Source organism: Mastigoproctus giganteus, chromosome 1, assembly GCF_048544385.1.
Source record: "Mastigoproctus giganteus isolate SK-2022 chromosome 1, ASM4854438v1, whole genome shotgun sequence".
NCBI lineage: Eukaryota > Metazoa > Arthropoda > Arachnida > Uropygi > Thelyphonidae > Mastigoproctus > Mastigoproctus giganteus.
The window spans coordinates 206,682,515-206,695,581 of NC_143575.1; the positions used below are offsets into that span (position 1 = coordinate 206,682,515).

A 13,067-nucleotide genomic window follows, 5' to 3' on the forward strand; every position below is an offset into this window, starting at 1 on the left:
CACAGGAAGAAATCAAGCCGTGTAAGATCATGATGTTGTTGTTTGGTTATTAGGAGCATTAGCAATTAAGGCCATATTGCTCCGGGAATATGCGGCGGTCATTCCCGGACCTTTCCGCATCCTCTGTATTTGGTGATGACAGGCTCGAACCCCGGTCTAATCAAGAAGCGTGTGCTACGCACTGCTGCTCCTTCCCACCTGGCTACAGAGGCGGCCGTAAGATCATGTGAGCGTGGAGGCCATGGAATCAGTCCACCACGCCCAACCCAGTGCCCAGGAAAATGCATGACAAGAAATTCTCAACAATATGAGCCCAATGTGGCTATGCACCATCTTGCTGGAACACCACATTTGGCTGATGATTTTCCAACTGGGGTAACAGATACAGTGTAGCATGTCCAGATAGGTCACCACTGTCACTGTTTTTTCCCCAAAGATCTTTTCCATACTGAGTTTGAAGTTGGATCTTTTCTATTCTATAACAACGTTGCGTTGTGACAAACTCTGTTTTGAAAAACCAAAGTACACACATTGCCTTCTCTTGAACAGTCGCCATTTGAAGTAATGTCGTCAATATCTCCCAGACATCAATGCAGCAAGTACAGGGTTGCCAAATAAAAAACCTTTTGAGTTACACTTTCATATTCCGTTAGCAATTTTATTTTGTTGTTTCCAGTTTGAAAATTATAGGCCACGGAAACCCCAACAATAATTTAGAATCATCCTGAACTTTCATTTTAGTTGGAAATTTTTTCAATCAGAGAAAGGGCAGCAATCTTCTTGTACTGGGCTGAGGTTTTTAAAGAATAAATGTAAGCAAAATTGCCTGGTTTGCTCTCCCACCCCACCCCACCTTCCAAACTAAATGTGTAATGGCTCATCAGATCATCCAATTTTCTTTTGATCATGCTACTTTCATTATCTGGCTCCATTTCAGAAATCATTCTTTCCAAAACTTTAAACTCCTATTTTTATAAATATTTAATGCAATGTTTTTTTGTTTTTGTTTTTTTTTTGAAAATAACAGAAAACACTTTTTTCCCCCACCTCACTGTTGGCATAGTTTCAAGTAAACTGTTACAGTAAGCATAGAAAGAAAAAGGAAAAAATATACAGCAGGCCCCCGTTATAACGCGGTTCGCTATAACGCTGTTCTTATATTATAACCCGTATCTGACTATAACGCAGTCCCAGATCACTATAATGCTCTTTTACAGATTGCATTTTTGGCATATTTAACAAAATCATTTCATTTGATGGAGTCAATAGCTTGAAAATGAATTGCAAAACGGCATTAAAATGTTTCCCACGCCGACTTGAGAAATTTTCCCACGCTAATTTAATTGCAGTACACTGACTTGTTACGTAGTTCCGAGATCAACATATTAAAAAATGATCAAGTATATTCCTTGTAATATTTGCGTTATATGCATTTATCTGAAGTCTAGTCAACACTCAGTACAGTATTAGACATTGTGCGTAACGGACAGTTTACTTGAACATTGTATCATAATTAATGCAACCAACGCAGTTACATTTTCGAAGAGTTAATAATGGCCGATAAGAATGAAAAAGCAACAACGTCTGGGCGCAGTACGAAGACTATAAATGTAAGAAAAAGACTGAATCTGAAAATTAAATTAGACATTTTGAAGCAAATCGATTCCGGTCAAAGACAAGCAAATGTGTGCCATAATTTAGAACTTGCAAGTTTAACTGTAAGAACAATCATAAAAAAAATAAAGAATTAATTTTAGCAGCGGGAAAGATAGCTGTTCCACTAAAAGCAACTAGAGCTAGGCCGGCTATTGGGATTGAATTGGAAAAACTTTATTGAAGATAATATCCAATGCAGAATTCAGTTAAGTTAAATATAAAAAAAAAAAAAAAAAGAGAGAGAGAGAGATTAGCCAATGTCACGATCTGAAGTAAACTCACCTAAAAAAAAAAAAAAAAAGTGGAACCATTTAAAACTAGTAAGGGCTGGTTGAATAGATTTAAAATCCAGGGAGAAGCCACAAGTGCAGAAGGAGCCGAAACGTTCAAAAAAGAACTTGTTAAAATTATTGAAGAGGGGTATGTGTTATACTTCTCAACAAGTTTTTAACATAGACGAAGCAGGACTTTTGTGGAAACGAATGCCTAAAAAAAGTTTCATATTGAAAGAAGAAAAAAACATGCCAGGTTTCAAAGTGGCAAAGGATCGGTTGACTTTATTGTTGGGTGGTAATGCTGCGGGGGATTTAAAATTAATACCCCTTTTAGTTTATTTGGAAGACGGCCCAAGTTCAACCCAAAATCGACACATTTTTCATGATTAAATTAATCAATTAAATTCATGATTTTAATTGGAATTTTAAGTTTAATTTTGATACATAAGTAGTTACCACATAATTATATACATATGTAATGCAGAATATTTTATATGTACAAATATCTGAATATATTAATTATTTTGACCGACATTTGTGCATCTTTTCACTACCGTTTATTATTGATTAGGAAATATTTCCTATGGCACCGACCGCATCTCACAAATACATATGTTACCTTATGGGAATGCAGTGCTCACTTAGCGCTCTGTTTTTCCAGAATGAATTATCAGCGTTAAGTGGGGATCACCTGTGTGTGTGTGTGTGTGTGTGTGTGTGTGTGTGTGTGTGTGTGTGTGTGTGTGTGTGTGTGTGTGTGTGTAAGAAATAGTATATAAATTGTTACACAACATACAATAATTCAAAACATGCTCACTGACAATTAAATTGAAAGAACACTAGTGTGAGAGAGAGAGAGAGAGAGAGTAACATGCCACTGACTGGGTTTTTTGTGTATAACTTTTTTTTTGCGTGTGATGGTGGGCATGTCAAATAAATAAACACAACTTGAAATGAGCATGGCAAGATGGCTTATAATAGGATTGTTCTATAATTAAAAACATTAAGATCTGCACTATCTAAAAGCAGTACAAAATATAAATTTTAATGTTTGCAGGTGCTTTCCAATATGCACTATAATTTTATATTACAAGTTTGAACATGGTTATCAGATCTTGATTGATGTTAAACAATAAAAGCCAGAATCAGTAGTCCATAATCTTTTAATCATGTCCTGTAAAGTTAATTGATTCATGTGTTAGCTTATTTATTCACTGCACCACTCCACTGCACTGCACCACTTGTATTTTATATACAAGTGGTGCAGTGAATAAATAAAAATATTGCTCAGAAATGAAATTTTTATTCCAGCCCCTTAATAAGTTCTCCAGTTTTAAACAAATGAATGTGTCAATTTTTCTTCATCCATTCCTTCATCAATAACAGCATCACCACCTTTCTCAGGATGCATAACCATGCCAATTATTTAACTTGGTAAATAATTTAAAGTAATGTGCCTTTCTATTTTTTATCAAAGCTGTTTCATGAGCAAAGTCTGGAGCAATTCATTCTGCCATCAGATGTCATTCAAAGCAAATTTTTGCAGCCCACTGTTCTTGCTCATAACAGTAAAGTGATAGAGCAAACATTGAAACTTTCCCAATGGCACAAAACGGTACTTAGCTTTCAATTTGCATGTTTTGTAATCTTCGGAGCTACACAACTTTATAATTTCAATTGAAACTATTTAACATGGAAAAGCAACAAGTGTTTCATACCTACCATCAGAGGTGATTTTTCTTCTATTTGTTATAGCTGCATTTCACGGCAAATCTTTTGCAGCCTAGGATACATTTGGTTACAGCAAGGTAATAAATACACACCGAACACTCAAATTTTTATCAACAGCATAAAGAGGATACTTGGCTTTTGTTACTCTATGCAGAGTAACATGCCCTTGGGCCACTATTTAAAATGTCCAAGTGGCACTGGCATATGAATTTCTAATTTCATTCGGAGCTATTTTTTACTTATAAAAATCAGGCATACTTGCCACCAAGTGATATAACCAAGTTGTCAACATATTATACAACAATTTCTGCTTACCAAGAGCATAGAGTTTACTAGCTTTTAAAAAGTAAATTGTTTTTATTTGGTAGTGTATACCTGCACTGCTGAACAAAAATTTCCATGGAATAAGACAATTCTAATGGAAGCTGTTATTCATCTAAAAGCCAGCCATATTTAAGTGGTTGATACGATAAAAGCATCAATGACCAATAGCACAAAAACATATATAGCTTACTAAATTTGGCCTTTTTCACCGAAATCTTTGGAACTAAAAATTTTCTGAACAGTAAAAACTAAACTCCAACCTATAAAAGTGATGGAGGTAAGTTAATTTTAATGAAATGGGCTTTTTCTTCAGATAACCATTTTCAGATATTACCAAGAACCTTGGATTTTAGTTCTTTCAAAATTTTGGTATTCTGAATAAGGGGCCAAACATTATATTATTAAACAGAGTATTTTTTTTTTTTATATTTTATAATTTTTTTTTTTTTTTTTTTATTTACTCCAGAGTAGAATTATATCCTAAAAGTGAAATATCATTTGTATCTCTAACACAGTTTATTAATTCCATTAAGCTATTAATTATCCCAGATTAAATAAGATAAAAAGCATAATTTTTTTTTGAAAATAAACCATCTACACAGCTTAATTTGACTTTTTAAAAATATTCCCTACTAAATAATCTTCATAAAAATATAAAGACATTCTTAGCATAACTGCATTACAAGCAGTCCATGACTTATAAAACTTAATACTATCCCAAGTTTCATTCATAGGTTGAATTATTTTTATAAGTAAGACTAATTCTAATGAAATATATATTAGTACAGCAAACTTTACTGTGAATAAATACATATAGTGCACTTTATTGCATTATACTGTACGTAAACTGTTTTCTTTTCTTAACTTAATATTAGGGACTTTTGCTTGCTAAGACTGATACTTTTTGTAAATACATAATATTTGATTGGAAGAGGAAACTGTGGGGGGGGGGGAGGACTACTGGAGGTCATCAGGGTCTGAGTGATTTTTCTTCAGATTCAGCCTCTAAAAGGCTGAATCTGAAGAAAATATTAATGGATGTTTTAACAGTATCTAGTTTTTATTCCTCATATGGCCCCATTACAAGCAAAGTTACCTTGACAGCTAAGTCTAGATATCAACGGCTGCTAGATGTTCAGAAATGCTGTCAAGAGCATTTCTGATCATCCACCAGTAAGAGATCAGAACTGCACTTTTGTTTATTTCACCAAAAAGATGTCTGAATATCTCCTCACACTAAGCATTGCTACAAAGAATTATTAAAAACCCAAGCATGACTAGAGACAGTGTGCATGTTTCAAATTTTCTTCTGCAGATGTCAATTCCCAACAAAGGATCACTAAACAGATTCTGATTCTCTCTCTCTCTCTCTCTCTCTCTCCCTCTCTCCCCATTCATAATAGATTTTGTAGGTTCACAAACTAAAGCCAACAGACCTGATATTGCAAAACATCTATTTCTTTATTTACAATGACACTAAGCACTAAAAACTAGTGCACAAAAAATTTCAAATTAGAAAATGACACACAATCAACTGATAAAATATGTGCTACTTCAATCAATGGGAACTTGTGTGCTATATAATCAGATGCAGCAACATTCTCTTGTTTCAGACTTCCCACAAACTTGGTAGTATAACTGCTTATGACAAAGTAAGAATTATCCTTCTGACAGTCTGGTATGATTATTAACTTTTAAAATGGAAGTGGAAGATTTAACTAATGTCAGGTTCTTGACTCTTGATTTTTTAAGGAGTCCTTATGTGCTGTAATGTAATAACTAGATCGTATGTATAGCTTAGCTTAATTTTCAGCACTCACCTCATAGTAATCCGTTTAGCTGGTGGAGAGTTTTACCACATACATAGTGGTTATAGGATTCTAATAACTAACATGGATTTTGGGTTTAAAACTAAGTTATGGGCTATAAAAATTTTTCTAAGAAAGGAAAGTGCACCTTCCATTCTATGGTTGCCTAATTAAATTAAATTAAATGAAGAAAAATGCAAGCTAATAGCCGCACACGAGCGACTTTCGAAAATCCGTCCTCAGTTAGCTATAGTGTGGGGGGGGAGAGAAAGAGCGCGCTTGTGTTATATACGGGTTGGGTTCCCGAAATGCATTTCAGTGCACGTGGAAACTTAATACGTGCTAAATTCCAAATGGGGGAGAAATTGGCGGGAATCTTTTTGTTTAACACGTTGAGTGATGTATGGCGCTTAGACCATTCGATGACGAGGGCTTCGTTTTTAAGGATTTTGTAGCTGGAATTTAATTTAACTACTGTGATGGCTGAATCGATGAGTGGGTTGTGATTTTGAGATTGGACGTGTTGTGTTAGTTCTGTACTTGCTGAATTAGTTTTGAAGCTATTAAAGTGGTAGCATACATGCATGAGTGTTGGAAATTTTTGATGTCCCGAATTTTGCTGTTGTACTGCTTATGTAATATGCTTGGCAATCTGATCAAATATATAATGTTGTTGTGATCTTGTGTCTCATACTCGTGTGTTGTCTTGTATGAATTGAATTTGGAACTTAATTTGTTATAAGATGTGAATATTAATTTGATATCTGTATTTTTAAAAATCTGTTGAAGTCTTCTAGCGTATTGTTGATGATATGGGAGTGCAATAAGGGGTTTATGTATCTTATTCTTGTTCACATGGTTAATAATTTTGTTTGGGTTATTAGTGTTATTATGAACTTTGGTGATGGTTTCTTTTATTAGTTGTGATGGGTATTTTCTGTCGATGAATTTTTTGGTGAGGTACTGCAATTCTACAGATAGGTCTGTTTGTGATCCAGATTGCAGATCCCCCTCCATCCCTCCTCAAAGTTCCTCTGCAGATTCCTGTTGAAAAATACTGCACAAGAAGTATCTATGCTGTTGGATGTGAACTAAATAAAAATTTAACTAATCTACGTGTACATCAGTAGGCCTCAAAACTTGGGCCTCTTCACACATGGCAAAAGAGAATGTTACTGATCTGAATGGCATTCTTTCCTAATTTCAGAGCAATGCTTTTAAGAAGCCTGTGACACCTAAAGAGGTGCCACAAGCTTCACAGTACTCAGATGAAAATCACTGGTATAACGTTTCATGGTATAAAAAGTTTACAGAAAAGAAAATTTTACATACTTCCTATTCTTTTAATAACAGGTGTTTTCTTGGTAACTGGTGATCCTCCCTCTCCAGGAACTTCAAAGAGATGTTCTTCTGGATCAAGACCCTCATCCTGTAAGGCCTAAAAAATATATTATACATATATCTATATATACAAGGAGTATTTCAAAAGTTCCTGGCCTACCATACATTTCATTATTTGAAAATAAATGTGAATATTAAATTAAACATTTATATGAATGTTACCCAATTTTCTAAGTAATATCTTACATTAGTATTTTGCTTTTAGATTGAAAAAAGTTATTTCCATCGAAATCAATAATTTCACAAAAGAAAGCAATACTTTTTTTTTCTTTTCAAAAATGATTATCTGAGAAGCACAATCAGTAAGCATATGAAGACACTGCAGAACGATTATTCACAAATGGACCATGAATGTGTGGGAGGCTAGATTCAAAGGGGGGGGGTCACAGTCACCAAAGATTAATCTGGGAAAGGTAACTGTGTCAAGCACCAAAAACACCGATGCTGTTTATTATTAACTTTTAAAGATCACACTGATTTACAAAACAGTAAAAACATTAAACATATTCTGGAAATATATCTGCAATTGTTTACAAAGAATAAACCTGAAAAAAAATTTCATACAAAATGGGTAAACAAAGGATTTGAATACAAACCAAATTGTGAAAAGACAATTTTTGCGAATTTGCCCAGAGTTCAAGTTTGTCAACCAAATTATAACCACGGATGCCAAACAGCAGTCTACAGAGTTGCATTACATGAAATATACTCACCATAAAGAAATTTCAAAGGGCATCATCAAGATAAATATGATAGCATTTTTTTTTTTTTTTTTCAGACAAAGGAGTGATATTTACCTTCAAATGGATAAATCTACACAGGCCAATATTACTCCTTTGCCACTGAAATTTCATGAGAAATTAAAGATCAAACACCACAGGAAACTCACAAAGGAATGGTATCCTCTTATATAACAATGATAAGATGTCACACCCACTATATTCTCAAGCATACCTGATTGAGAATATAGTGGGTGTGACATCTGCTTCCTGCATAGAAATTCTGAAAGGGTGTTAAGTAGTATAGAATGAAATACATACAGTCAAGGGATGAGTAGAGTACCAAGATAGTGGGTTCTACATAAGGAACATTGCATCAAGCACATACCCTCAAAAGTAAACATAATGAAGGAAAGTTTATTTCCAGGCGGCTTTTTTTTTGTGTTAGGCCCAGAAAATGTTCAAATACCCTGCATATACACCAATGAGCCAAAACATTATGACCAGCGAGTTGTTATGCAAATCGAAGCAACTGCAGGTGAACTACGGCAAGTGTGCGGGTCGGGACATGGTATAAAAAACACCTGATACTGAGCTCTGTTAATCAGTGTTACTCTTGTTTTTCAGATGGGAAAGGCAGCGGACTTAAGCAAGTTTGACAAAAGCCAAATTGTAATGGCCAGACGACTGGGTCAAAGCATATCAAAGCATAGTCGAGGTGTTGGACAACCATGGCTTATCGATGCTTGAGGTGAGCGAAGGCTCTCCCAGATGGTACATGGCAACTGTGGTACAACTTGCCGGTAACTGGAATGCTGGTGACGGGAGTAATGTGTCACAACACGCAGTACATTGAACCCTGCTGAAAATGGGGCTGCGTAGCCACAGACTGCTACGAGTGCCCATGCTAACCACAGTTCAACGGCTACAGCGCTTACAATGGGCATGCGAACATCAAAACTGGACCTTGATTGATTGGAAGGTCATCTGGTCCGATGACTCACATTTGCCACTCCAGTCATCATGTGCCAGGCATTCTAATGGCTACCACCTACCTAAACATCACTACCGACCAGGTACACCCTTTTATGGCAATGGTATTCCCCTCTGGCAGTGCAGTCTTTCAGCAGGATAATAAGCCATGCCACACGGCCCAGATCGTTCGAGACTGGTTTGCAGAACATGAGGAAGACTTCCAGGTATTGCCCTGGCCTCCAAATTCCCCAGGCATCAATCGCATTGAGTATCTGTGATTTGTGTTGGAACAGAAACTCTGATCTGCAGTGTCTCAACCATGGACCTAACAGGAGTTAAAGGATCTGCTGGTTACGTGCTGGTACCAGATACCACAAGACACATTTAGAAATCTTGTAGCATCCATGCCTCACTGGGTATGAGCTGTTTCGGCTGCACATGGAGGACCAACATCATATTAGGTAGGTGGTCGTAATGTTTTGGCTCATCGGTGTATATATTAATATCTAGTGTAATGGAAATAAAAGTATATAAATAAGACTCACCAATGTAAGCCACGAAAGGATGCATAGAAAGCATTAACACAGTATATGTATGTTAAAAACATAAGATCACTATTTAAAAGGGGAGAGAGTAATGAAAGTAATATAAAAGATGTTTAAAGCTATTTATAAAAAATTTTAAATATTAGGAACATATCCATGAGAACTGCAAATGACTAAAATTACTGACAACAGTCAAGCTATTTTCACTCAGCATTATCTCTAACCGTCTTGACACTAGGGGTCTCCTGAATACAGAAACTTATTTTATAACCACATGATCTATAACAATAGTTAATTTACATACTAAGAAAATTTCAAAATTAAGGTCTTCTATTTAACCCAGTGGAAACAGAAACAAACTCGTGAATTCTGATTTTTACTTGAACAATTTCCAATATCTTAAAATATAATGCTAACAATTTATCTATAGTCCTTTAGCATAATTTTTGTCCATTTTAATACAATCAAATAATTATAGGCCTTCATTCCAACTTCTGAGAAAGATAACTTCGATAACACGCACAGGAACTGTTGTTGTTGTTATGGTATGCGTTTATGTCGCATAAGCTACTTTGGCTATAATGCGCCTACGCACACGAATGTGAATACTCAAACAAAATTGAGTACTGATGATTCAGAGCTATACTACTCTATGTATGTCCTAAATGCACACAGGTATTATTTCGTAATAACCAAGGGCATTTTTGGAGTGGACCTGTAGTATAAAAAAAAATAGAAAATAATAGAAAAAAAAACGTTGAAAACTCTAATTATCCAGGTAATTTTACTTTTTACTTAGGATGGAAAATATACAGTCTGTCCTGACATGCGTAAGAGATACGTTCCAGGACTCCTTACGTAACTCGAGAATGACTAATAAAATATTGCTACTATATTCCTGATATGCCAAAATTACAAAAACCACATAATATCCTAAGAAGGATGAAGAAAAATAGTTACATACCATAACAATTAAAAATTTTTTTGGGACAGCGGTGAAGTATCTGGACTGGCACATAAGAAAAACCGTGCTATTGTACTATAAAAAGTGATATGTATTTCGTATGCCGTGTAGGCTTTATAAAGGCTACTAAGGGGAATCAAAACCAAAGTGTATATACTTAAGAAAATTGGTCTAAAGCACAAAATTAATCAAAGTCAACGAATCAAATGAATGAAACTATACACTTCAGGTAATGAACTGAAGATAACTTAAAATGAATCTGAAGCATTAAGACATTAATTAAAGGGTGTTGCAGGCTGAGTAGAGGTCAGGGAGGTAGTACAGTCAGTCCACGTATAACACGTATTTACACTACATGAATTCGATCATACACGATTTATAAATAGGGGAATGATATCGTATAGAACACAAATCAAATTCGCTTATGCACGATTCGCCTTTGTGTTTACAAGAAATGGCAGTCGAATGCAGAATCAACAACTGAACGAAACACGACAGGAATGAAGAGAAGATTCTGAAAATGTATTTATGTTTTTTATATCAGTGGAGGGGAAATACATTTCGCCATAATAATGTAAAAACCCACAAAATTCTAGCTATCGGTATTATCACAAATGCAATTAGATCAAGTTTACTACCAGTTTATAACCAGAAACGTAACTGGAAATTGTTTTTATTGTTTTACAGTAGTAACCCCCAGAAATGTGCTTTAGTAAAATGTGAGCTTTACAGTGATGTTTATTCAGTTGCTACACGCAGGCAGCTTTGTTTATATGTATCAAGTGTGCCTCCACATTTTGTAATTGTGCTTTATTCCCTAAAAAAGGTGTGAAGAGGAAGCATCCTGGTGAAGACACTACAGATTCAGAGAGAAAAAGAAAAGCAATATCGACAGCCTACTGGGTCAAAAATTCTTACTCGGAAAAATTTGTAGAGGCTTCATACTAGCGTTTATGGCCAAAATCACACTGAACTCCGGCCCACCTGGGTTTCCCACTAATGGCCAGTTCACCTGTTGATAGAGAAAAAATATGAAATTGTGAAACACTGAGTGAAATGAAAGACCATGTGATATTGCATGTGCTACAGGCCTAAATGAGGCAACGCTGAGAATTTGAAAGAATGCAGAAAAAATAAAACCTTCATAGCATAACTCAAAGTGTAACAAAATCCATTAGATTAAGACAAAGAATTGGAAGAGATGGAATGGCTGTCATCCATTTGAATAGAAGATCAAACAAATAACAAGTTTGTTTACAATAGAAGCAACAGCATCAGCAACGCTTTATTACGTAATAGTCTAAATAAAATATGTATTTTATTACAGCATCAGCAACGCTTTATTACGTAATAGTCTAAATAAAATACGTATTTTATTACGATTATTTATTGTTTGCTAACGTTTTGGTTACAAACATGTGTTCAATCTTGGGTGGTCAGCACCTAATCCCATTTTCCCCATAGGGCCTGTTGTTTATATTGCACGATTTTGCATTGCATGAGGGTTTCTAGGAACACAACTATCGTGATATCTAAGAGGCCTGACTGTACGTGACATGAACTCTTTGATCTTCATCTGTTTCGTATGCTTTTTTTTTGTCTTCATAAATTTCACGATAAGCAATCTTGAACTTTCTTATTTTCAAATAACATTTGGTGTTTTCATCCATTTCCTTAAATATGGAGAGACCTTCCTAATTTTTATGAAACACTTCTGCCATTTCCTTTAATTTGAACTGCTTCTTGGGTTGCTCTGATTCCTCAACGGATTTGGCTGTCCCTTGCTCCTCAACTCTACACATTCAACTGGGCTAGGTCTTCTGCTGTTAAATCTTCACCTTGTTCATTCACAGGCTCGTCTACATCTTTGTCCTCCGGGACCAGCTGCAACCTCTGGACTAAGGTTACAATTTATTTGGTAACAGAAGATATCAGCTCGTCTTTGTTGAAGCCTTTGTTATTAAGTTTGGAATGTTTTAGAAGTTTTTTCTAAACTTCACTCATACAAGTTGATGTCACATCACGCTAGGGTCTTGAAATGTTCCATATTCTATCAAGGATGTTAAATGTCTTCCAAAATTGGCACAGATCAGTCTTCCGTGCTCTGTTGCATTTACAGCCTCAGAAAATGTTGTCCATCTGTAATAAGCTCCGAATACCCAGATAACAAAAGCTCCCACTTTACTCTCAAACAAAACTAAACTGACTCCACAATCTAGAACGTAAGGAAGTAAAGTATGTAGAGACAAAGAGCTAGAGTGCAATTCTTTGAAGAAATAGATGGAACACAGTCCATCAGCTATTTCTTCTGAAGTGCTTTGACATAGTTCAGCTGTCTCAAACACATTGTCGAATTTTTCTTCAGAATTTTTAAAGCAGAAAATCAAATGTCAACTCTAGTTATTTATCTAGATTCTAGTTACGCCGCAGGTTATTATTATCCAACGTAGTTTGTATGGGAACAAAAATAAAAACTTATACTTCTTATAGTAGTAGTAGTAGTGGCATGTGATAGAAGAAAGCAAGTGTATGAGCTTATGCAGCATCAGCCAAAAAAAAAAAAAAAAAAAGTCACACCATTCCCTCCAAATGCCTGTCCAGTTCCTCCTTAAATTTATTTAACCTATCAACTTCCACAACGACAGATGGAAGTTTGTTCCAGCAATTAA

At 35.3% G+C, this 13,067-nt stretch overlaps 1 protein-coding gene across 2 annotated transcripts in view; it reads right to left on the bottom strand.

The window, feature by feature from the left end:
* Nucleotides 1-13,067, bottom strand: part of LOC150091473 (uncharacterized) — a 189,736-nt gene that overhangs the window by 149,997 nt on the left and 26,672 nt on the right. For both annotated transcript variants that reach the window (XM_090375758.1, XM_090375749.1), the window contains exon 2: nt 7,127-7,232. In XM_090375758.1, the coding sequence (XP_090231884.1) occupies nt 7,127-7,232 (106 nt within the window). The remainder of the gene's footprint in view (nt 1-7,126; nt 7,233-13,067) is intronic.